We start from the raw sequence: 24,867 nt of genomic DNA on the forward strand, positions 1-24,867 counted from the left end.
ATGTTGGCCAAGGCAGAAACACTTCTGTGGGCATCTGGGCCTGCTGAGAGGGGACTGCCTCCTGCGTGTAGCTGTGGGAGGCTCTGGGGGGTCTTCTCAGGTCCCTGTGGGGAGGAGTGGCTTTGGGGGAGGTCTGTCTGTGTGTGACTGGGCTGCAGCGGTCTCCTTGTGCTTACCCACTGATAGACATTCCTCCAAGGCCATTTGCAATCTGTGTGGCCACCACCTCCCTTCCACAGACAGCGGGCGTAGGAGGGCTGGGAGTGAAGGTGAGGGTGGCTGGGAGAGGCCTGGGGACTGACCCAGGAGACCCAGCTGACAGTCCTCACAGGCCTCAAAGGCTCTTGGTGGGTGACCCTTCCCGTCCAGTTCACGCAGGACCACCCACCAGAAATGGGCTCTGGGAGCTCCAGCCCTGCCCCCGCCATTCAAATGGTCCATTTCTCCTGTGTTAGCCTCTGCAAGTGCTGCTGGCGTGGCCCACACACTCCGTGCATCTTCCTACTCTGATTTTCCCCGCCCACCAGTAGTTAGATCCCACGGTCCCTGTGGAAGAGTGCTGGGCCCAGGACTCTCCCATTTTCTCACTCCCAGCCCAACACCACACTTCCCTAAGGCTCAAGAAGGAAGATGTTACACCCCACATCTTCCTTTTCCCTTCCTTCCAGCCCAGGGATGGGCCATACAGGCAGATGTGCCATATTCTTTCCCGTGTCCCTGGCAGACATCACTAATCAATCACAGCAGTCTTTCCCGCTGTGTCTGGATACACACTACCCAGACCTCCAGGCAGCCAGATTAGCCAATGCAAGTTGGCCCTCAAAATGAAATCCATTTCCCCTTCCTACTTTAGGTTGTTTCCCCCAGGCCCCTCATTTCACACCTGACTGCCATCCCCCTCCCTGCGGGTTAGATACAGCCAGCTGTGGTTCTCTCTTTGTCCCCACAGGCTAAAGCCACACAGTTGCCGGAATTTGGGCCAAGGAAGTGCTTGAGGACGCTTGGGGCTTTGGCCCCAAGTCCCCAAGGCCGAAGAGGCTCTAGCTTGGTTTGCTGTCAGCCCTGAGGTCAGCAGACCCCGTTTCTGGGGACAGTGCAGTGTGGGGCCCAGGGGGGATGCCCTTGTGTCAGCACCTAAGCAGCAGCAGCCACCCCACCCTGCAGGGACCTCTCCAACTCCAGGCAGGGCCTGCACGCCGGCCTCCGCAGCCCAGCCCCTGGGCACGCAGGGGTGAGTAGTGGACAGCAGGCTCAGCGCGGGTGGCCATCCAGCACCCCGGGGGCTGCACACCGCAGCTGCCCCGGCCGCACTTTGCCCTGCTGGCCCCTGAGTCCAGGATGCAAAGATGGCCAGCACGTCTCTGCCCACCCTGGTGCCTCTGGGCCCTGACTGCCTGCGCCCCTTCACCCGGGAGTCCCTGGCAGCCATAGAGCGGCGGGCCGCGGAGGAGGAGGCCAGGCAGCTGCGCAACAAGCAGATGGAGATCGAAGATCCTGAGCGCAAGCCACGCAGCGACCTGGAGGCCGGCAAGAGCCTGCCCCTCATCTATGGGGACCCCCCGCCGGAGGTCATCAGCATCCCCCTGGAGGACCTGGACCCCTACTACTGTGACAAGAAGGTCCGGGCCTGGGAACACTCCCTCTGTCTGTCTATCTATCCGGCTGTCTGTCCCTAGGCCTCACAGGCTCTCTCCCTGCCACAGACCTTCATTGTGCTCAACAAGGGTAAGGGCATCTTCCGATTCTCCGCCACCCCCGCTCTCTACATACTGAGCCCCTTCAGCATCATCAGGCGCGGTGCCATCAAGGTGCTCATCCACTCATATCCTGTCTGAGTGGGGCGAGCGCGGGGCCGGCGGCAGGGATGGGCAGACCAGGGTCCTCTATCCGCCTCCCCTTCCCACCTGCTCCTTCCCTTTCCTTGACCTTGCCCCCAACGCTGTTCAGCATGTTCATCATGATCACCATCTTGAGCAACTGTGTGTTCATGACCATGAGTGATCCACCTCCCTGGTCCAAGAACGTGGAGTAAGTACACCCCACCTCGAGCATCCTGGGCCTGGGACACGGCCTGTCCCAAGTGTCTGCAGCTCTGAGGATGCTCAGAGTGACACTGCTCTTGTCCTCCAGGGTGACACACACTGTCACCCCATCAATGTCTTAAGCCCCCAGGGTGACACATACTGTCACTGTCACCCCCATCAATGTCCTCAGCTCCCTGGGTGGCACGTTTCACTTCTGGGAGGTCCATCCCTGCCACGCACACCTGCACTTGGGTGTGACAAGCCCGGCTCTGGCTGGCCCTCTCCCTGCCAGGTATACCTTCACAGGAATCTACACCTTTGAGTCCCTTATCAAGATCCTGGCCCGAGGCTTCTGTGTGGATGATTTCACATTCCTTCGCGATCCCTGGAACTGGCTGGACTTCAGTGTCATCATGATGGCGTAAGCCAGGGCCCGGGGGTGTCCCGAGGCTGGAGTGGGGGAGGGAAGGAGGCCAGGCCTCAGAGGGCAGCTGACGGGCCTGACCCTCACAGAGGGGCCAGTTGCATGGATTGTGAGCTGTGCCATTGCAGGAGCTGCGGTTCCCTGGCTCTACCCTCAAGGCTGTCCTGCTGCCCATACCACCACGTGCGGCAACCCTAACACACAGTCCCGTGCCCCACACCCTCAGTCCCCAGGAGCAAAGCTCCTGCACTGTCGTTCCCACTCTTGGGCTCCAATAGGAGCCTTGGGGTGTCTGTACCCCGTGGTGGCCCCAACTACAAGGATTCCCGGGCCTGGACAAGCCCTGATTTCTGTTCTACCACCCACGCCTGGCTCTGACACAGCCCCCACCCCCACCCCTCCACCCAGGTACCTCACAGAGTTTGTGGACTTGGGCAACATCTCTGCCCTGAGGACCTTCCGAGTGCTGCGGGCCCTGAAAACCATCACAGTCATCCCAGGTACCAGGGCGGTGCAGGGACCCTCTGCCTGGGCCTGAGGCCTGACACTCACATTTTAAGAACCTGACCCAGAATCACAGCACGTCAAAGCCTGGACACAGAGGGGCGCCGTGGCCAGAGAGGAGAAGGGCCCAGGCAGGAAGACAGCCTAGCAAGGTGTTTATGAGCACAGACTCTGGACTAGACTGCCTGGGTTCAAGTCTCACCTCTACCACTTCCTCACTGTATGACCCTGGGCAAGTGCCTGGATCTCTTTGTGCCTTAGTTTCTTTATCTGTAAAAGGTGGATGATAATAGTGCCCACTGACTGGGTGGTTAAGAGAGTTAAGTGCCTTGATTCTATAAGGTGCTTAGAACAGCGCCTGACACATGGCCTGTGATATGCACATGTGTGTTGAATGCAATAAGCAAAGGAGGCAAGGCAGAGGCCTCCACCAGGTCTACACACAGGGAACGAAGATGGAAAGTCCCAGCCCTCAGGGCTCAATTAGTAACACACCACACACACCCGCTCAGCAAGGAGGCCAGGGCAGTTCCAAAGTAATGCATCAGGAAGCGTGAAATAAATAGAATCTGGATCATCCCAACCCTCAAAAAAGCATGTGGCGAAATTAGAGACGGTTCAGTCAAGGGAGAGAAAGGCATATGAAAAGGGATGGAGAACAGGCTCTGGGAGCAGAAGAAATAGGGTTCAATCTGAATGTTAGAAAGTTCCACCACATTTACCAGTGGCCACTGGTAAAGTTGAGCCAACCCAACTCATGGTGACGCCATGGCTATCAGTGTAGAGCTGTGCTCCATGGGGTTCCCGGTAGCTGTTTTTTCGGAAGTAGATCTCCAGGCCTTCCTTCTGACGTACCTCTGAATGGCCTTGAGCCCCAACATTCCGGTTCGCAGTCGAGCACGATAAATGTTTGCACCACCCAGTGACCTTAGAAGGTACTGTAGGTCTCTTCTAGTGCACAGCCTTTGTACTGCAGCTGAGGCAGGTGAGATTCTGAGCATAGAGGCGCTTACTGGAGGGCACACAGCACAGAGGCCACTGAGCTAAAGGCAAGCCTTCCCTCTGTGCTCTGCTTCCAGCATCCTCAGGGCTTGGGGGAGTGTTTACAAGGAGGACGTTGAGCACTTGTTTTCCATATCAGGACAAGAAAAGGAAATGGACTAACATGGAAGAGACACCATGATTAGGGAAGAAACCATGACTCCTCTGCAGACTGTAGGAGTCTGTTCCCAGAAGTCTTTAAGCACTGTTCACGCCTTTGTCGTCCCAAAGGGGCAGAATCTTTGGGGTCAGGTCAAGGTCATCTAGAGCGTCTCAGAGTGAACCCTACTGTTCCTCCAGAGTTAATAAGCTTCCACCAGGTAGCCGGGCCCTCTCTCTAGGAGCTCTGGTGGCGTAGTGTCTAAGGCATTTGACTGCTAGCCAGAAGGCTGGCAGTTCAAACCCACCAGCCACTCCTTAGAAGGAAGGTTGGGCAATCTACTTCCGTAGTGATACAGCCTCGGAAACCCAAGGAGGGGTCGCTTTGAGTCAGATCTGACTCAACAGCAATGTGTTTTAGAAGAAAGAAGGGTATGTGGTCAAATAAGGAAACATTTGTATTGAACAAAGTGAAATAAAGTTAGTTTCTGCAGGACTTTTCAGAGCCTTTAATGGGATACTCTACATAAAGACTCTCCAATGATGGAACACGGAGAGCAGCCTTTCCCAAACACATTGAACTCCCTTTTGAAAGCAAGCAGCTTGGGAGGTTAGTGTTCTGTGGAGCACACTGTAGGAGTGCTGACCCAGCAACATTTAACAAACCTCTCCCTGCGCCTCTGTTGGAGTCCCAGGGTGGTGTGAATGGTCAACACACTCAGCTGCTACCCAAAAGATTAGAGGTTCGAGTCCAGCCAGAGGCACCTTGAAGGAAAGGCCTTGTGATCTGCTTCCAATAAATCAGCCACTGCAAACTCTGTGGAGTCTACTTGGACACGCATGGGGTCGCCGAGTTGGCAGACTGAACGGCAACCAGTTTTGTGTGCCTTTGTGGAGTTCTGTGGGTTGGGCAATGGTGGCTGAGATTTGTGGCAGCTTCAAGGCTCTAGAGTGAGGACATGATCAGAGAAGGGGGGGTAGGTTTTTTTTAATTATTACTTATTTTTTGTCAAAATATACACAACAAAATATACACCACTCCATCAACTTCTATATTGTACATTTCAGTGGCGTTGGTGGCATTCCTTAAATTGTGTCTCTTTTCTTTACAACCTTTTCCAAACTACTTCATTACCATTAACACAAACTCATGGCAGACAGACGGGCGGGGCTCATTTGGGAAGGTTTCTGAGTAGTGGTGCCTCTAGGAAGTGGAGCCTTGAAGGAGATGGGGGTCGGAGGCAGGGGAATAAATGATTATTGTTGTCTTCCCGTGACCCCAATAACCTCACCTGCTCTATGGCCAGGCCTGAAGACCATCGTGGGGGCCCTGATCCAGTCGGTGAAGAAGCTGTCGGACGTCATGATCCTCACTGTCTTCTGCCTGAGTGTCTTTGCCCTCGTGGGTCTGCAGCTCTTCATGGGAAACCTGAGGCAGAAGTGTGTGCGCTGGCCCCCGCCCTTCAATGACACCAACATCACGTGGTATGGCAATGACACGTGGTATGGCAATGATACGTGGTACGGCAATGACACATATGGCAATGACACGTGGTACGGCAATAACACATGGAACAGCCATGAGAGTTGGGTCAGCAACTTCACCTTTGATTGGGATGCCTACATCAATGATGAAGGTAAGGATGGCAGGTGGGATGGACCTCTCAGGCAGCCCCCTCCTCGGCCTCTTGTGAGACAAACACCATGCACAACTGGACTCAGGTTGCTGGGCAGCACAAGCACTGTGTGATCACCCAAAGGTTGATGGTTCAAACCCACTGAGTGGCATCACAGAAAAGAGGCCTCACAATCTGTTTCCATAAAGATGACAGCTGAGGAAACCCATTGGAGCAGTTCTACTCTGTAACCCACGGGGTTGCTGTGAGTCAGAATTGACTTGACAACAATGGATTTTTTGTCATTTTTGATGGCCCTTATTCCCTCACCTGTGCTCCCTGTTCTCCTTCACACACTATTTGCTCACACCCTGGCAGGGCCCCCGCCAGGCACCCACACATACCATATTCACATGCCCATATGTCCCAAACACACACACAACACATACACATTCCCACACTGCCACTATTAGTTCATGCAAATTAGAAAAAGATCTCCTTTCTCAGCCTGGCATCCTGGATTCTAGTTCCTCAGTCAGGGGTCCTGTGCAGGTACATGGTAGCACCATGCACACATACATGTTCCTCCCATCTCTCTGTGTGCCCCTGCTGTGTCCTAACTTAACACCACACCAGCCACTGAGCTTCCTGCAAGGTACCTACCCAGACAGACACCAGTTCTGTGCACTAGAGCTTGGGGCTGCCATAAAGGAGGAGGGGGAAGGGGCACCCAGGGAGCATCCATGCGGTGTAGGTGGTCCACACAGATGTGTCCATAGGTATGCAATGAGTATGTGTGCTCACAGTGTGTCCTTGTGGGTGACATGCCTCCTTTGTGGCCTCTGACTTCCAAAGGGAACTTCTATTTCCTGGAGGGCTCCAACGATGCCTTGCTGTGTGGGAACAGCAGTGATGCTGGGTGAGTGATACTCGTGTGGGAACAAGGCACCCTGGGACCTAAGGAGATGGGGCAGAGTCAGGATAAGGGCCGGGGGTGGATGGGAGGGCAAAGGAAAACCCACAGGCATGGAGGGACACGTCCCTGTTTTCAGGGGCACAGGCAGAACTGAAGGGGTTCCCCATCTCTGTCCTCCAGCTATATTTCTCCTCCTTCCCTAAACCCAGTTCCCCATCCCATCCTTAGACGCTGCCCCGAGGGTTATGAGTGCATCAAGGCTGGGCGGAACCCCAACTATGGCTACACCAGCTATGACACCTTCAGCTGGGCCTTCCTGTCTCTCTTCCGCCTCATGACACAGGACTATTGGGAGAACCTCTTCCAGCTGGTACAGCTACCCTCACCTTGCCCTCCAGCCCTGAGCCACCCCCGTCCAGGATGGCCCAATCCCCAGCAGGGACTGTCTCCTCCAGGGAACCCCTCAGTGCTCTCTGACACCAGGCACCTGCCAGGATCACAGCCACTGCCTTTTCTTCCGTCCTCACCTTTGCCTTAAGACCTGAGGTGTGGGCCCCTGGCGGAGTGAGACCGTCTTTGAGCCACAGTCGTGCACCTTCAAGCCCAGTTATGCCCACATGTCTCCATTCCAACTTGTATTCTTTGCAGGGCGGGCAGTGAGCCAGGAGCAGCAGCGCCTTCTGATTCCTGCTTATGTTTCTAACCCTAACGATGTTAATAACAATAATGACAATGGCCAGTATTTGTTGAGCTCTTACTAAGTGCCAGGCACTGTGACAAAGCTAGGATTCAAGCTGATCCCAAAGCCTGTGGTGACCATTTTTCTGTCCTGACTCTCTGATCTGGGGAGTGATTGGCTGGGGTCCTCACAATTCTGAGCCAACATACCAGGAAAGTCTGGCTTCCAACTACATACGCTGAGTGGGGGCTGACTACCCAATAAGTAAGGTAAGCGCAGGCTTACTTATGCTCACATACTAATCTGTAGTGAGCAATTTCACATGGGTGACAATTTCACTCATATGAAATTGTTCACTGCAGACCAGTAAGTAAGCAAAAGTAAGCCCATGCTTACCTTGTTTATTGGGTAATCCATGCCTGAAGCTCCCTGGACTGTGGCTTAGCCTGTCAAGGATGGTCTTTCTCTGCCTCAAAGTTTCTCAGATCCCCAGGCTCTGGGAGGGACCCTCTGTTTATGTTTACCCATCTGGGCAATGGGCGTGCAGAAAGGGGCAGTGGGTGTAAAAGGGAACAGGATAGGCGTGGAATGCCGAGTGACACCCTCCCCACCTGCCCCTGCCCCCAGACTCTGCGAGCAGCCGGCAAGACCTACATGATCTTCTTTGTAGTCATCATCTTCCTGGGCTCCTTCTACCTCATTAATCTGATCCTGGCCGTGGTGGCCATGGCGTACGCCGAGCAGAACGAGGCCACGCTGGCCGAGAACCAGGAGAAAGAGGAGGAATTTCAGCAGATGATGGAGAAATTCAAAAAGCACCAGGAGGAACTTGAGAAGGTCTGGACTCAGGGAGCGGAGGCCGAGGACCCAGGGGTCTCCCTGCTCCTCAGCCTGGGCTGTTTGGCTACTCCCCACCAGTAGGCTGAGGGTGAGGGAGGGGCCAGGGGCAGGAGTCAGAAAGCAGAGGAGCAGAAGGCCTCAGGCTAGGGGCCTTGGTGGGATGGCTGGCTTTCACAAAGTAGAAAGGGTACTTGGCTTCTCTGTGCTAGTTTCCCCACCTGCATGAAAGAATATGGAGTTGATCAACCTGAATTCAAATATCTCTGGCTTTGATTCTTTCTGTGTAGGACATGGATCCAAGCTGAGGGAGAGGTTAGGTCCTGATAAAGCCCAAAGGGCAGTTGCCCATTTTCTTAGCATCTCGTCAAGTGCAGGGGTCCATTAGGGCATCAGAGTTGAGGATCTGCAGGGCTGAGGGTCCTCAGTCATTTTGGTCCCTACCCTGTTACCCCCTTGCCCCAGAGGTTAGGGCTTAACCCCACAAAATCCCCCAACTAGGCTCGGCACAGGCCAAGAAGAGGGGCCAGAGTCAATCAGTGTACCCCTCTGGCTCAGAATTGGACTTCATGCCCACCCCCTTGCTGGTCTGCAGGCCAAGGCCACCCAGGCTCTAGAAGGTGAGGAGGCAGGTGTCAAAGACTGCAATGGCAGCCTGGACACAGCACCGGGGGAGAAGGGGCCCCCGAGACAGAGCTGCAGCGCAGACAGCGCCATCTCGGGTGCCATGGAAGGTGAGTGCCTGCATCCCCGCCCATCCTAGCCTGGCTGCCTCCCCATCCTCCTGAGGGAGCAGGGTGGGGCCCAACTGGGCCCAGCTTTAGGACGACAGTAACTTAATCTAGGCATCGAAGAAATGGCCATGATAAATATAGTTCTGGCTTCACCTGGCCCAGCTCTGGCCACAAGGCCAGGCCGCTGTGGGAACTGGGGGCTTCCGGGAGGGCCTAGGAGGCTGCCAAGGCAACGGGGAAGGACAAGCTAATAATACTAACCAGGAAGTCCCAACCTTCCGGAAGCCGGAGATGCTTCTCCTCAAGTATGCCCAGGTTAGAAGTTAAATGTCAAAGGTCAAACTCTGCCCAGGTGACTCACAGATTCCCCCCAATTCCCACCCCACCCCTAACATCAGGAGAACAACAGGATGAGGTAACAAGCAAAGGATGGATGACATCCAGATGAGCTGAAAGACTTAATGAATGGAGAGAGACAGATGGGGTGTGGATGGAGGAGAAGGAGGAAGGAAGCAGAGAGGGAAAAGGAACAGAGGGAGGAGAGAAAGAAGGAGGGAAAAGGATGAGCGAAAGGAAGGAAGGAAGGAAGGGAGGAGGGAAGAAAAAGATAGGAAACCTGACATAGACGTAGGGAACTGCGTCACCCCACGGGTGACGTTCAGAAGCATCTGGTCCCCTCTCCTAGGCCAGCTTGCCTTGCACCCAGGAGTTTGGGGTCCTACAGGACTTTGTGCAAACCTCTCAAGGGCACCATCTCACCTCCCCCTGCATGACAGGCATCCTGTGTGCCCTGAATGTTGAGGTCCAGCTGGTGTAGTACCTGCCCAGGTGTTCCCAGCCTCAGACACTGTTAGGACATCTACAATAATGCTGGAAGGGGAAGGGGTCACAGTCAGACTAGAACGGGCTGCAGGCTTTCTGAGAGGTCCAGGTTGCTAATTCCCCGGTGGGGGTGGGGTCAGCCAGCACTCAGCCCTGGGCCTCCATGGGGCTGCCATCCCTCCAGTCCCCTTCCCTCATCTATCACCGGAGAGGCTCTAAGCGTATTTGTAAATGCGTTGTGCTCATTAAACGAGGCCATGCCTGCGGCAGGGCAAGGAGGCCCACTGACGTGCAGGGCCCCGAAGACCTGGCCGAGAGCAGCCTTAGAGAGCCCCCAGGGCTTCAGAACTGGAGGCAAGAGCCTAGGATGCTTCCAGAAAGCCACCCTGATGGCTGAGAATGAACTGGCTGGGCCAATCTGGAGGGGCGGCAGCGGGGAGGGAGAGCCCTCAGGTGGAGGTCTCAGCCTGCTCCTGGCCAGCGGTGGGTGGGACTGGGGACCCAATCCCCTGCAGCAGCCTCCCTCTCTCGCTTCTCCCTGGAACCCCTGGAGGCCCAGCCTGAGATCTGGGCATGTCCTGGGCCAAGATTGCCTGCCCTCCCCCTGGGGAAGATGGGGTCAGTCTGGTGGCCAGAGCTCACTGAAAGGCGGGGCTTTGTGCCTGGAAGGCGGGCCTAAAGGAGAGCACTGAAGGGCAGGGCTTTCAATGACAAGGCTTTAGGGGGTGGAGTTATAGGGGGCGGAGTTTGTAGAGGCGGGGCTTTGAGTGTGCGGCACTGAGAGGCGGGGCTTCCTCGCGGAGGGGACAGGGTTTTAAGGGTCAGGGTGCTGAGGGGCGGGGCTTTTAGGGATGAAGCTTTGATGGACAAGGCTCTGCGGAGAGCCATATGGGGACAGAGTTGATAGAGGAGGGCCTTGGGGTAGGCCTCGCTGAGGGGAGGGGGTGTGGGATGCTAGGGGTTGGGGTTTGACAGGTGAAGCTAAAGATCTGATGGGGCGAGGTGCGTGTGAGAGGGCAGGGATCCTCATCAGGTGTCTGTGTTGTGACCTGCTCCCAGAGCTGGAAGAGGCCCACCAGAAGTGCCCACCGTGGTGGTACAAGTGCGCCCACACAGTGCTTATATGGAACTGCTGCACTCCGTGGGTGAAGTTCAAGAACATCATCAACCTGATCGTTATGGACCCCTTCGTTGACCTGGGTATCACCATCTGCATTGTGCTCAACACTCTCTTCATGGCCATGGAACATTACCCCATGACCGAGCACTTTGACAACGTGCTCACCGTGGGCAACCTGGTATGGAGGGGCCAGGGGAGAGGGCAGTCATGCGGGGGCTGTCTCGCTGTGTGGCAGCATGGAGGACTGTTGGGAAGCATGTGGGGACAGACTGGTTATTAGCCCAGTCTGTGGGAGATGTGAGTTGATGTACTCAGGAGGTTTAGGGGTTGACCTACAGGCTGTGGAATTTGGGTTTCAGGGTGTTTGGGGGCAGGAAGAGTAGGAGTGGCATGCTGGGCTTCTGAACTGGGAAGAGCCTGGGCTGGGGCCTTGGCCATGGCCATCCATGCCCTGGTGATAAGGGATACTAGGTGACAAGGCTCCCCACTTCCAGAGATTGTCCTGGGCCAGAGAGAGACCAAGGGGCCTGGAAGTGAGGCATATAACCATGGGCGCCCAGGCCCAAGAAGCTCAGGCTCACCCTGGAGGCCTCCTCCGCCCTCACCAGGCTCCAGCCCATCCCTGCTCCATTATTGTTGACACCACTGATCCGCCTGCTTATCCCTGCCCATTAGGGGCATTATCACCTCGTTGCCAGCCCCGGTGGAGCCTGACAAAGGGAGAAAGCGCCTCTTCCTCCCCGGGCCTGCCCTGCCCCACCCTTCCCATTTCACTCTGTAATTTTTCCAGAATGGCAAATGGGCAAGATGTTTTCCACATCCTGAGCTTAAGGGGAGTCCAGGGAGAGGGAGACTGGGGCATGGGCAGGGTGAGGGCTGAGTGAATGGCACAAGCATCAGACAGACCCTAGACTCCCCAGCCTGAGTGGCAGGCCCATCTAGCCCCACAGAGGTGCCCGAGGCAGCCATGGCCAGGCGGGGCTGGAGGGCAAGGGCATGCTGTGGACTCCGCTGGCAGCTGCTGGGGTGTGTGTGATAGGCCCGGGCCCGTCACCCGCCCGCCCCCTGCCCACACTATTGCTGCCGCCTGGGCACCTGCTATGGTCAGGGACAGCTCCTGGGAGGGGATCGGCATGTGCCCGGGCAGGCTGTGAGCCTGGGGCAGCTGGTGCCTGGCAGAGGGGGGCTGTGCCCAGGGAATTTTCAGGGGCTGTGCAACCCTCAGGCCCCTGTGTCCAGGGCTTGGGGGCAATTCTGACCTTCTCATTGATCCCTGACTTGGGCCCCTTCCATAGACCTTCAAGTCCACCAAGAGTTTTTGGGCCTGAGACTCCCCACCCAACAACTAGGATAGACAAGCTGTAGAGGTAGACAGTGCATTGAGCACTCCAAGACCTGAGTTTGAGACCTGACCTGTCAGCACATGGGCTGTGTGACTTAGAGCTAGCTGTATAACCTCTCTGAGCCTCAGTTTCTCAACTATGAAACGAATGTGATGATGTCTCCCAACTTCAGAGATTGAGAAACTGATGAGGTCATCGTGAGCCACAATGAATGAGTGCTGACTATTAGGATTGGGTTGAGGCCTCAAGAAGTTAAGTGACTTGCCCGTGGTCACAAGGCCAGACACTGGTGTGATCACATCCCTGGGTTATGCCGACTGCTGCCCTGTGGCATGATTATTCTACTTGCCCCTCACATGTGGAGTGTGGGTACCACTCCTTGCCCCTCTCTGGGCTCTGGACCCCTTTCCCCTGCTCCACACACTCTGCCAGCAGGCAGGGGTGAGGCAGGAGCCTCCCAAGACCCTGTGCTTCCTGAGGCTCTGTGACAAGGACCCCTACCCCACCCCGCAGGTCTTCACGGGCATCTTCACAGCTGAGATGGTACTGAAACTGATTGCCTTGGATCCCTATGAGTATTTCCAGCAGGGCTGGAACATCTTCGACAGCATCATTGTCACCCTCAGCCTGGTGGAGCTGGGTCTGGCCAACGTGCAGGGGCTGTCTGTGCTGCGCTCCTTCCGGCTGGTACGCGAGGCCCCCAGGGCCCGGGGCTGAGAAGGAGTGGGGTGTCGATCCTAAGGAGGGTGGCTGTCGGGGTAAGGAGGGAAACCCTCAAGAAGCCAGAGTTCTGGAAGTAAGGTCCCCCTCTGCCCTTGTGGGTGATGCTTAATGTCTCTGCATCTTTCTTACCAGTGCAATAAGGAGCCCTTGTCACACAGGGCTGCTGGCAGAGGGTAGCGTGAAGCCCCAGAAGCTGACATTTGGTTTGATTCCACCATATTGCCCTTGGACAGGAGTGGAACAGGGACTTCAGCCCCATATTAAAAAAAAAAAAAAAAAAAAACCTTAACCAAACCCACTGCCATTGAGTCGATTCCAACTCATATTGTTATGTTGTTATGTGCTGTCAAGTCGGCCCCGACTCATAGCAACCCCTCCTTGGGTTTCCAAGGCAGTAGTATCTCTATGGAAGTAGATTGCCCTGCTTTCCTTCCGAGGAGTGGCTGGTGGGTTTGAACCACCAGCCTTCTGGTTAGCAGTCAAATGTCTTAGGCACTATGCTACCAGAGCTCCTATTCCAACTCATAGTGACCCCCATTGGGTTTCCAAGGCAGTGCATCTTTATAGAAGTAGATTGATCCATCTTCTGTCCATGAAGCAGCTGGTGGGTTTGAACCGCCAAGCTTCTGGTTAGCAGTCAAATGCTTTAGGCACTACACCACCAGAGCTCCTTCGGCCCCATACAGCAGACCTGAAACCTGAAGCTCAGACGTTCCTCGGAAGTGGGATTGAGTCTCTTGAGTTTGTTTGTGCCACCACCCCACAAGAGCACGTCTATTATTATTTTTTTTAACTTTGTTATGAGAAATTCATACCCCAAAGGAGAGACAAAGTGTAAGGAACCTCCATGTACCTAGAACCCAGCTTCACAACAATCAACACTCTACAAGTGTCTCATCTTTCCCTGGATTTTTTATGGGGAAAGTATATTGAAGCAAATCCCAACATATAATTTCACCTGTAAATATTTTAATCTGTATCTTTACCAGGTAAAGACTCTGTTTTGTCCTTTTAACATATGAAGAGCAGGAGGTGATAGGCCATGGCTGTCCCCATTTAATAGAGAGGCAGACTGAGGCCTCGCATCCCTCAGAGGCATGGTGTAGGGTTTGAGCTATTTGACCTAGTTCTTTCTCCTAAGGATGGGCTCTTGGGTTGGGCCTGGGGGTCCCTGGGCCTCGTTCACCCCTTCCCTCCTCCTGTCCGGCAGCTGCGGGTCTTCAAACTGGCCAAGTCGTGGCCGACACTGAACATGCTCATCAAGATCATTGGCAACTCAGTGGGGGCGCTGGGCAACCTGACGCTGGTGCTGGCCATCATAGTCTTCATCTTTGCCGTGGTGGGCATGCAGCTGTTCGGCAAGAGCTACAAGGAGTGTGTGTGCAAGATCGCCTCCGACTGCCTCCTGCCGCGCTGGCACATGCACGACTTCTTCCACTCCTTCCTCATCGTCTTCCGTATCCTGTGCGGCGAGTGGATCGAGACCATGTGGGACTGCATGGAGGTGGCCGGCCAGGCCATGTGCCTCACCGTCTTCCTCATGGTCATGGTCATCGGCAATCTTGTGGTGAGTGAGGCCATCTGGGTGATCTCCCAGCCCTGCCTGGAAAACCCAGAGGCCCCTTACTTTAATTTCCTTTAAATCCCATTGTCATGCAAGGGTCAGTTTTCTATTAGGTCAAACTGTATGAAATTGTTGATATTTGATGTTTTCAACCACCCTCGTTCCCCCGGTGATAATTTTATATGGTTCAACCCAGTGTTTCTTAAATTACAACATACTTAAGAATGACCTGATGTCCCGGGAGTGCGCACACGCAATTACTAACCTAAAGGTTGGCAGTTCAAACCCACTCAGTGGCCCCATGGAAGAAAGGCCTGGTAGCCTGTTTCCATAAAGATTACAGTAAAGAAAACGCTCTGGGTTTCTACTCTGTGGCACATGGGGTCATGATTCAGGATTTGCTGGTAGTGGGGTTGGGTTTTTATTTAAGAATCACCCACAAGCTTCTTAAAGTGTAGACTCTTGGGCCCTCGTTGCTGTCAGTTGCCATCAAGTGGATTCCAATTCATGGTGACCCCACGTGTGCAGAGTAAAACTGCTCCATGGGGTTTCCAAGGCCGTGACCTTTCAGACCCAGATCACCAGGCCTGTCTTCCAAAGCACCTCTGGGTGGGTTCAGACTTTCGACTAGTAGTCGAGTGCTTAACCGTTTGTGCCACTCCAGGACCTTCCTGGACCTTCCTACCCCCAGAGATTCAAATTGTATAGCTCTGGAGTGGGGCCGGGAGATTTGGTTTCTAACAAGTTCCAAGGTCATGAGGATGCCTCTGGTCCAGAGACTGCCCTGGGAGGAGCACTATTTAAACCTGGTATTTCTGACAAAGTAAGGTGATGGCTGGAGAAGCCCTGGTAGCGCAATGGTTGAGTGCTCAGCTGCTAACCAAAAGGTCAGTGGTTTGAACCCACCAGCCGCTCTGAGAGAGAAAAGATGTACCAATCTGTTCCTGTAAAGATTTCAGCCTAAGAAACCCTGTGGGGCAGTTCTACCCTGGCCTGTAGGGTTGCTGTGAGTTGGAATCGACTTGATGGGACACACAAGAATGACAATAACAAGATGATGGCTAGAGTCAGATGGACACGTGTTCTAATCTCAGCTTCTTCACCATCAGCAGTGTGACCTTGAACTGCTCTCTTCAGAGTCCAGTTGGGCTCTTTAACTGTCCAACAGAAAGTGATAGGTGCCTCACAGAGTCACTAGGAGGACGGCCTGACCTAGTGTAGAAAAGAGCACAGATTGGGCTTGGTACCCAGCAACTGCTGGGCCCTTGTCCTCCTCCCCACTTCTTACCTTCTCTGTCCCTGGGATTCCAAAAAAAAAAAGAATCAGACCCCGGTGATGGGGGAATCCGGAGATGGTATAAACTACATCTATCCTGTCACTTTCTGCAGCTCAGGGCTTGGCATGTGGGGCAGGTGCAGGGTGGGATGCAGGGAGGTGAGAAGTAGGCATCCAATGAGAGACAGCTGGAGCCTTGGTCTACCTGATGGGCATTTCTGTGGCCAGGGCCTGGAGGCATCTCTCCTTCTCTGCCCACCCGTCTCCTCCCCTTCTTGAGGTGGCAGGGTCATCCTGCCAGGGCCCGCAGTGCTAAGCCCGGCTGCCCCCCTGCGGTGGCTGGCACTGCCCTGGGCAAAGGGGGAGGGAAGTTGCACGTCCCTACGTTCCAGAAAAGCTTGTGAATCCTTGGGCTGCTGGGTCAGCACTTCTCAGGTATCAATGAACTTTCGCTATGGGCAGGGGCTGAACAGGGAGTTGGGGTCACCTCGGCTGCAAGAGGAGATGATGGGAATTGGTCCCAGGAACAGCGAGGGAGGGAGACCTTGGGGAGAGAGGAGAGAGAAGGAAGGTGCCTGGACAGAACTTTGGGGTAGGACTGGGGAGGGGTTGTGTGCACTGAGCAGAAGGCTGTGAATGGAAGGTTAAGGACATGGGGTGACTGAGAGCATCTGTAGGGGGTCTCTTTCTGTGTGAACTCAAAACCATCTCAAGGCCCCATGTTGCCAGTTACTGACGAGCAGCTGGGAGCCTTGACTTGCCTGAGCCTCAGTTTTCTCTTCTGGGAAATGGGGATGATAATGGTGACGACCTATTTCACTGGGTGGTGGTGAGGATTGTATGACATAAGTGGTCAGGAAGTTCAACCATCACTGGGGTACTGGAGGGGGAGGATAGTGCTGTGGGCATCCTTTAGGTACCAGTCATTAGAGAAACTGCTCCTGAGTTTTGGCTCCTGCTACATGCTTAGGCCTAAAGGGGCTTTAATGACATTATCCCTAATCCTCTCAAAAACCGTGTGAGATAGACACTACCTCCACAGTCCGTGCTTCCCTGCCCAGAAACTGACCTGGGACCAGACCCTAGGTCTGGGTAACTCCACTAATAACAGCAGCAGCAAGAACACGAATCGTTGTACTGGCCCATCCACACCATCCATAACCGTGACGACAGCTGACGGTCCTGTAGCATTTACCCAGCGTTCGGAGCACTCTGTGTACATTTGTTCACAACCGCCCTGTGAGAGGCGTGTGGCTTGTCTCTGCTTCCTACAGCAAACAAGGCCACAGGAGGTAGATTAGTAGCATGTGCAGGATGGGAGCCTGAGCAGTCTGGCTCCAGAGTCCGTAACCACTGCACCACACTGTCACCGCCAGCCCCTCACCCCCACCCTGCTGCCACACACACACACACACATGCACACACATGCACACCACTGACACCCTTTTCAGGCCCAGCTCTGTGGTCGTCCCAGTTTGGAGGGACCGAAGGAGATGGCATGATTGGCTCCTTGGGCACAGTCCCTCCCAGCCCACCCCCCAGGCCTCAAGGAAGCAGGTGTCTGCCAAAAGGTACCAGGGCATCCTGCCAAAGAGTGTGGGGACCAGTGCCCCCTGGGTCCATGGCAATTGGGCACTTCCTCCAGGCTGTTGTGAAGAAGAAGAGGAAGTGGCTAGGTCACACATAAGCCACCCCACAGAGCCCTCAGGGAGCACACTGTCGTCCCCTTCTCTCTGCGCCACCACCCCCCCCAGCCTTGCCTGGGTGGCTATTTCTGTCCCAGCAGGAGCCGTGTGCAAACCCTGCTGACCCGGAGAGCAGCTAATTCCCATCTCAGATGTGTTTCTGGCAACTGAATGCCTCCCCCCACCCCGCCCCGAGAAGGAAAGAGAGACCAGTGGACGCTGGTAGATGCAAAGGCAGAAAAGCAGCGAGAAAGGCCCGCGGGAGAGGAGTGACCCCCAGAGGGTCTAAATTTTTAAAAACTGTTATGCTAACACAGTAGTTAAGACAATGATGTGAAGAACGTTGAGGACACTGGTGAGTCAGAAAGTGAGAGACCCACGAAGGAGATGGTCAAGTTTGGCAGATTCCGCGGACTGGCTCCCCTACTCACTTATATCCACTCACACACCTAGCCCCGCCCCAGCCCCTCCAGAGTAAGAACCTGGCTCTGCCTCTGGCTGGTAGGAGCCAGGGCAACCTCATCCCAGCTTCCCTTCACTCTCTTCCCCACTGCCCAGGGTGGGAGCCAGGCCCACCGCCTTATATACCTCTGGGGGTGCATTCACATTTTAGTCTAAGTGAATGGTGCCCCCTAAAATTGTACAATAACTGGAAGCCTGGGTTCTAGTCTGGAGTATGCTGTGTGTCCTAGGGCAAGTCACTCCATCTCTCTGGGACTCAGTTTCCTCATCCGTACAACAAGGGAGCTGGCCTTAGAGTCTAAGCAGCTCATCCCGTACTTTGTGTAGCTTTCTGTTATCACACACGTAATAACAGCCAACACGTTTTGAGCATGTTGACCACACTTGTACTGATCATTTAGTCTCACATTGTGAGGAGGTGGGTAATAACTACCCTCACTTTACAGGTGAGGAAACCGAGGCAGAGAGGTGGGTGACTTGCCCATGGACACACAGCAGGAAGCTGGAGGTGGAAGCCAGCAGTTTGTTCCAAAGTCTGTCATCCCACTCTGTGTTGTGTGTCATCAAGTCGGTTCCGACTTAGCAGATAGCCAGGTTTTCTCCCACCGAGAAAGGGGGACGACAGTGTGCTCCCCCGAGGGCTCTGTGGGATGGGTTTGTGTGACTAACCACTTCCTCTTCTTCTTCTGGTGGGTTCAGAACACCTGGCCTTTTGGTTGGCAGCCGAGCACTTAGCCACTTCCCCACCCCTTCCCCTAGCTGTACTGCCGTCCAAACACACTACACTGTATTTGACCCAGTGTCTCTCTCTGCTGGTCTCTGGCTCTCTGAGGTTGCTTGCTCCTGCACACAGGGCAAGGGCTCAGTGAATGTCCTGGTGGAAAATCAAGTGCAGATGGGAGGTGGACCAGCAGCCTCAAGTCCCCTCCATAGGGGTTATGGGGAGGGAACCAAGAACCCCAAGAACCCCAAGGGCGAGAAAGGGAGCTGAAGGCTGCGCCTTCTAGAGAAACAGGGGGCAGGCATCTGAGTTGATTAAAAGCCCCAAGATTAAGGTTCCCAGTAAGTCCTGGAAGCCTGGAGACCTGAACGCTGTTCTTCGGTCTATGTCCCCAGCAGTGGGGGTGGAGGACAGAGGTGACATCAGAGAGCCCCCTCGCCTTGGCCTTGGGCACAGTCATATAGGCCCAAGCCTCACTTTCCTTATCTGTCACGTGGGGGTGATAAGAACAATCAGGCCTCCACGGCGGTTGTGGGCATTTGGCAAGGTGAGGGCCTCCTTTTAAATGTCTGACATGAGTCAGTTCTGACCTGTAAGCCTGGGCCCCTCGGGCCAGCTCAAGGTGGCACCCCTAGGGGCCCAGAGGCTGAACCGAGGCTACCCTGACCCTTGCTCCCCAGGTCCTGAACCTGTTCCTGGCTCTGCTGCTGAGCTCCTTCAGCGCGGACAGCCTGGCAGCCTCAGACGAGGACGGGGAGATGAACAACCTGCAAATCGCCATCAGCCGCATCAAGTGGGGCATCGGCTTTGCCAAGGCCTTCCTCCTGGGGCTGCTGCGCGGCAAGGTCCTGAGCCCCAAGGAGATAATGCTCAGCCTCGAGGCACCCTGCGCGGCGGTGGAGGCCGGGGAGAGTCCCCCTGAGGACGAGAAGAAGGAGCCCCCGCCCGAGGAGGACGACAAGGACCTGAAGAAGGACAATCACATCCTGAACCACGTGGGCCTGGCTGACGGCTCTCCCGTCAGCATTGAGCTGGACCACTTCAACTTCATCAACAACCCCTACCTGACCATTCAGGTGCCCATCGCCTCTGAGGAGTCAGACCTGGAGATGCCCACGGAAGAGGAGACCGACACCTTCTCAGAGCCCGAGGACAGCAAGGTGAACCCGGCTCAGGTAGACCCGGAGTCACATTTTTCACGTGAGCTTGAACAACTCACAAACCTCTCCAAGCCTCAGTTGTTCCATCTGTAGTATGGGGTAATGATAACTACCTCGTGGCACTGTTGTGAGCAGTAGATGAGTTGTGCCCATAGTAAACCAAAAAAACCAAACTCACTGCCATGGAATCAATTCCAACTCATAGCTACCCCTCCTTGGGTTTCCAAGGCGGTATCTCTACGGAAGTGTACATGGTGACTGCTGTTACTGTTACTAACAGGACTATTAAGATCAGCCCTGCCTGCCCTAAAAGTCTGGTCTCCTGCCTTTGCCTCAGACCCCACAACTCTGGCTAATCCAGGCCCTGGTGGCCCCTTGGGCCCTCTCTCACCAGCAGGTGGTGCTCTTGGACAAGACACTCTTGTCCTTGGACTGGGCCCCAAGAGAAAAGTTTCCATTTTGTGGATTCTCACTCATACCGCGTGGGTCAGAGTAGAACTGTGCTCCACAGGATTCCCGATAGCTCATCTTTTAGAAGCAGGGCACCAGGCCTTCTTCCTGAAGTGCCTCTGGGTGGGCTTGAACCTCCAGCCTTTCACTCAGCAGCCTTGTGAGTTAACCATTCGTACCACCCAGGGACCCAAGAGGCCTCATTTAACTCTTCCTCTGGGGTTTTAAGGAGCTCTGGTGGCATAGTGCCTAAGGTATTTGACTACTAACCAGAAGCCTGGCGGATCAAACCCACCAGCCACTCCTAGGAAGAAAGGTTGGGCAATCTACTTTCGTAGTGATGACTGCCTTGAAAACCCAAAGGAGGGGTTGCTATGAGTTGGGTCCGACTCGATGGCCCATAACAACAACATAGGAAGGTTGGGCAATCTACTTCTGTAGTGATACCACCTCAGAAACCCAAGGAGGGGTCGCTATGAGTCGGACCCGACTCGATGGCAGTGAGTTTGGTTTGGTTCTGGTTTCTGGGGTTTTAAACTCCTGCTTAATCTACGGTCTTATTATTCCTGCCTAGATCCACCTAGGGCTTGTCCCAACTTCCCAGTGTGGGTCAAGGTGCTGGTCCTGGACTCTGAGGAGAGGACCTGGAGGGGCGCTGAGGGGGTAGTGGAGCAGGGTGCAGCCTCAGGGCCCTGGCCCACTCATCCTGTGCAGGGCAGCTGCCGCTGAGCTGAGGTACCCTCCCACTGCTCCCCCCCCCCGCCCCCCGCAAGGCTGGAGAGAACCTGGAACAAGGGTGATGGTCAGCCCCAGAAGCCAGGGATAAGATTGGAACCCTGCTGGTCCTCCTCAGGGAGCTGACCTGAGCCCCCCTCACCTACCCTCCAGCTCGGGCAGGAGACGGAACGCCCCGGGCTTGGCCGGGAACTGGAGCCTGAGTGAACTTTGTCCTGAAAACTCTTGAGTCCTTATTCCCCCAAAATATGTGGCGGGGTGACTTACCAGGGCAGAGAGTGTCTGCCCAGCTATAAATACCCCTAGAAATGTGGCGCGTGGCGCCAACCTCGATAAGAGGAACATGAGTGGGGGAGGGGCTGGAAGCACTGGGTCCTAGGCTCGGGGAGGGAAGGGGGCTGGGGAATCTTTGAAGGGGGCCAAGCACGGCTCCAAGGGGACCTAGTTGTGGAAGTTGGGGGACACAGGTGGTGAAAGTAGCTCAGGGAATGCTCTGGTTCACGTAACACTCTGTGCCTCAGTTTCCCTTTCTGTCAAGTGGGAATAAAAGCCCCTGCCCCTTGGTTTCCTTTTCACCACTCCGGGCCCAGAGCTGCCCCAAGCTGCCCTCTTGACCAGCTCCTTCTATGTCTCCCTTTGCGGGCCTCACCCCTAGCCACGAAGGGGTCCTCTGCTGAGTGGAAGCAGGGGCCAGGAAGCTGGCCTGAGACAGCCCCAGGAGGAGGTGGGAGGAGGCCCCTCGGGCAGGCTGCTGGTCAGCCTCCCCCACCCCACCCCCACCCCGATCAGGTTCCCTTGGCGTGGGCAGAAGCTTTGGCTGGAGAAAAGTTTCCATCCTTTCTGGATTCCTCAGCCAAACAGCCCCTGGGGGTGGGCAAGCTCAGACCTCAGAGGCACCACATGCCTGTTATCTGTGGGCTGTGGCACCCCAGTTCCATCTTGAACCCTCTTCACGCCCTGGCCCATCACAAGTACCCCTGCCTCCCCATCCAGCCCCTCTGCCCCAGCCCAGCTAAGCTCCAGCCGCTTCCGGTACCTCTCATCCCCATGGTCTTCTTTTCTCACTGCCCTTCCCACTGCCCCTCCAAATGAAGCTCCATGAGGGTAGGACCACCTGCCTGGGTCATGGTGCTATTTCCATACCCAGCACAGGGCCAGGCCGAGTAGATGATCCAGGAAGGAAGGAGGGAGGGAGGGAGGGGGAAGGGGTCTGCTCCACCCCTCTTCCTCCTCTTCCTGTGGTCTCCATCCTGCTCTCTGTCCACAGAAGCCCCCGCAGCCCCTCTACGATGGGAACTCCTCCGTCTGCAGCACCGTCGACTACAAGCCCCCCGAGGAGGACCCCTCGGAGCAGGCCGAGGAGAACCCTGAAGGGGAGCAGCCCGAGGAGTGCTTCACCGAGGGTGAGCCTCCATAGCCCCATCCCACCTTGAGAGGCCAGGGGCTGGCGGGGGCAGCGTCCCCCCATGCGTATCACCCGAGGGGCCTGCTTCCCCGCCTCACGCCTCACCTGGGAGAATACAGCCCCAACTGGTGGGGCTGTCAGAGCCTGAGGTCCTCCCAACCATGCCCCTCTTGGAGCCCCAGTATAGAGTGATGGGGTGCCTGCCTCCTCCGAGGGCTGCTATGCAGATTCCATGCGGGGCCCCTCAGGAGTGTATGTAAGCGGCTGCTCCTGACACTCCTATCCTCTTCCTCATCTTCCTCTTCCAAGAGGGGCCTGCCTTCAGGAGCAGGCCTGGGGAAAACATTTTACCTAACAGGCCTGGCTGGGCAGTGAAGGCTTGCCTGGACGAGGAGGGGAGGATGAGGAAGCAGAAGGCCACAGCACTTGGGCCGACGGCCTGTGCCCGATCTCCTGTCACGAAAACCCCTGAGGAGTGGGCTGTGGAGGCAGGACCTGAGGCCCCTGGTGGAAGGGAGCTGGCCCTCCTTCTTCCCCACCAGTCCCACTTGGAGCCAGGTCTTGGGAGGAGATGGGCTCCTGGGTCTGCGGCAATGAGATGAGGCATCCAGGACTTCCAGCAGAACATGCCAGCTGGGCACCCTGGGCAGCCCCCCAGCCTTTGATGAGGTGCCCACGCTTGCCCTCCCTCAGCCTGTGTCCAGCGTTTCCCCTGCCTCTACGTGGACATCTCCCAGGGCCGCGGGAAGAAGTGGTGGACCCTCCGCAGAGCCTGCTTCAAGATTGTTGAGCACAACTGGTTTGAGACCTTCATCGTCTTCATGATCCTGCTCAGCAGTGGGGCCTTGGTAGGCACCGCCCTGGGGGCTCAGGGCAGGAATGGGGGCAGGTGACGGGGCCCAAGCAGTTTCTCCCAGGGCTTGGTCCTTCCCACACCACGGGAGGGATGCAGCCCGGTCAGTCCTCAACCCACAGAATCTAAAGGAGCTCACCAGTGGTTCCCAGGATGTGGTCTAGAATGTATTATCTTAAAGCGACAGGTGGGTCTTGCTCATAGTTTCTGTTTAGGCACCCCCACCACTCCAGTGGGAATGTGGGGAGAGCCCTGGGAAATTTGGGACAAGGTGGGGGGTGGGGAGACAGGGTAAAGCTCTGCCACTGAGAAGCCCCCAGCAGGCTATTTTTAGACCAGAAGGAGGGGAGCTGAGAGACTACCTCCAGTTGGGGGAAGCTCTGTCATCTCCATGAAGGGGGCAGGGAAGGGGAGCCTGGAGATGCCGACAGCCGCTCCAGACCCCTGGGACCCAGAGGCGTCATCAGGCAGGATAGGGGCCATGCTTCCTGACCTGGGCACCCCCCTGTCATTCCTGGTGCCCCCAGGCCTTCGAAGACATCCACATTGAGCAACGGCCTGTCATCCGCACCATCCTGGAATACGCCGACAAGGTCTTCACCTACATCTTCATCATTGAGATGCTGCTCAAGTGGGTGGCCTATGGCTTCAAGGTGTACTTCACCAACGCCTGGTGCTGGCTTGACTTCCTCATCGTAGATGTGAGTCCTCCCAGTCCCCAGCCCCCAGCTAGACCCAGAGATGGTCACTGTGGCCAGGGCTTTAGGGAGCCCAGGTCCCAAGAGAGGCAGGACCTGCCCGAGGTCACACAGCGGGTGAGAGGCCCTGCAGAGGCACAGTGCTGCCCCCCTTAGACTGGCCTCCTGGCTTTTCAAACCCAGAGCTGCCTAGTGGGTATAAGGAACTGGGAAAGCCCTTCTAAGGAAATGCTTTATTTCTCTTGAGGGGAAGATGGTGAGTAGGAGGGTGACCATGAGGCCAGCCAATGTCTGTGGAGCTTTTTCTTCTCCTCTCTGATCACTCTCCCTTCCATCTATCATCATCATCCTCAGTTAATTGATGGCCTTGATAAGATGGAGCCCACTCCAGGACTGCTGTTCCCCCAGATGGAGCTACCCACCTAGGATATTGGGGGAGACACCTTGGAGCTGGGAGTTCAGAAAGATCTCCTATGGAGACCATGTCCCCAGGGACTGTCTCTGGGCTTGGAGGAGGCAGAGGGTCCTGTACTCACTGACACACAGCCCCCCTTTGCAGGTCTCCATCATCAGCTTGGTGGCCAACTGGATGGGCTACTCGGAACTTGGACCCATCAAATCTCTACGAACCCTGAGGGCCCTGCGTCCCCTGAGAGCACTGTCCAGATTTGAGGGCATGAGGGTGGGTGCTGAGGCTGACTCTGTATGATGCTTTGAGTTGAGAGGGCAGCTTCCTGCAAGACAAGGTGGAGGGGGCGCATGTCTATACTCCAGCCACCACTAGAGGGAGGCAGAGGGCTCAGACCGACTGCCCTGCAAAAGGTCACATTTGGGGGCCTTGGAGACACTCTTCCACATGCAGAGCCCTTGGCCTACCCCATTCCACCCCCAGGCCCCCTGTTGTAGTTCATCCCCGCCTCTTGGGGGTGGGACAGTAGCACCAGGGAGGGGAGGGCACCATGGGAGGGAGGAGGAG

At 55.7% G+C, this 24,867-nt stretch overlaps 1 protein-coding gene across 1 annotated transcript in view; it reads left to right on the forward strand.

The window, feature by feature from the left end:
• The first annotated feature begins 1,346 nt into the window (after positions 1-1,346).
• Positions 1,347-24,867, forward strand: part of SCN4A (sodium voltage-gated channel alpha subunit 4) — a 29,269-nt gene continuing 5,748 nt past the window's right edge. Inside the window, exons 1-18 of the mRNA XM_007959721.2 lie at positions 1,347-1,619; positions 1,704-1,822; positions 1,939-2,028; positions 2,317-2,445; positions 2,857-2,948; positions 5,400-5,729; positions 6,564-6,627; positions 6,853-6,994; positions 7,931-8,140; positions 8,736-8,874; positions 10,756-10,994; positions 12,673-12,846; positions 14,093-14,449; positions 19,271-19,750; positions 22,203-22,338; positions 23,034-23,188; positions 23,721-23,894; positions 24,451-24,573. Coding sequence (XP_007957912.1) covers positions 1,347-1,619; positions 1,704-1,822; positions 1,939-2,028; positions 2,317-2,445; positions 2,857-2,948; positions 5,400-5,729; positions 6,564-6,627; positions 6,853-6,994; positions 7,931-8,140; positions 8,736-8,874; positions 10,756-10,994; positions 12,673-12,846; positions 14,093-14,449; positions 19,271-19,750; positions 22,203-22,338; positions 23,034-23,188; positions 23,721-23,894; positions 24,451-24,573 — 3,426 coding nt within the window. The remainder of the gene's footprint in view (positions 1,620-1,703; positions 1,823-1,938; positions 2,029-2,316; positions 2,446-2,856; positions 2,949-5,399; positions 5,730-6,563; positions 6,628-6,852; positions 6,995-7,930; positions 8,141-8,735; positions 8,875-10,755; positions 10,995-12,672; positions 12,847-14,092; positions 14,450-19,270; positions 19,751-22,202; positions 22,339-23,033; positions 23,189-23,720; positions 23,895-24,450; positions 24,574-24,867) is intronic.

This window comes from Orycteropus afer, unplaced genomic scaffold (assembly GCF_000298275.1).
Source record: "Orycteropus afer afer isolate SDZICR_OR568_19922 unplaced genomic scaffold, OryAfe1.0 scaffold00018, whole genome shotgun sequence".
NCBI lineage: Eukaryota > Metazoa > Chordata > Mammalia > Tubulidentata > Orycteropodidae > Orycteropus > Orycteropus afer.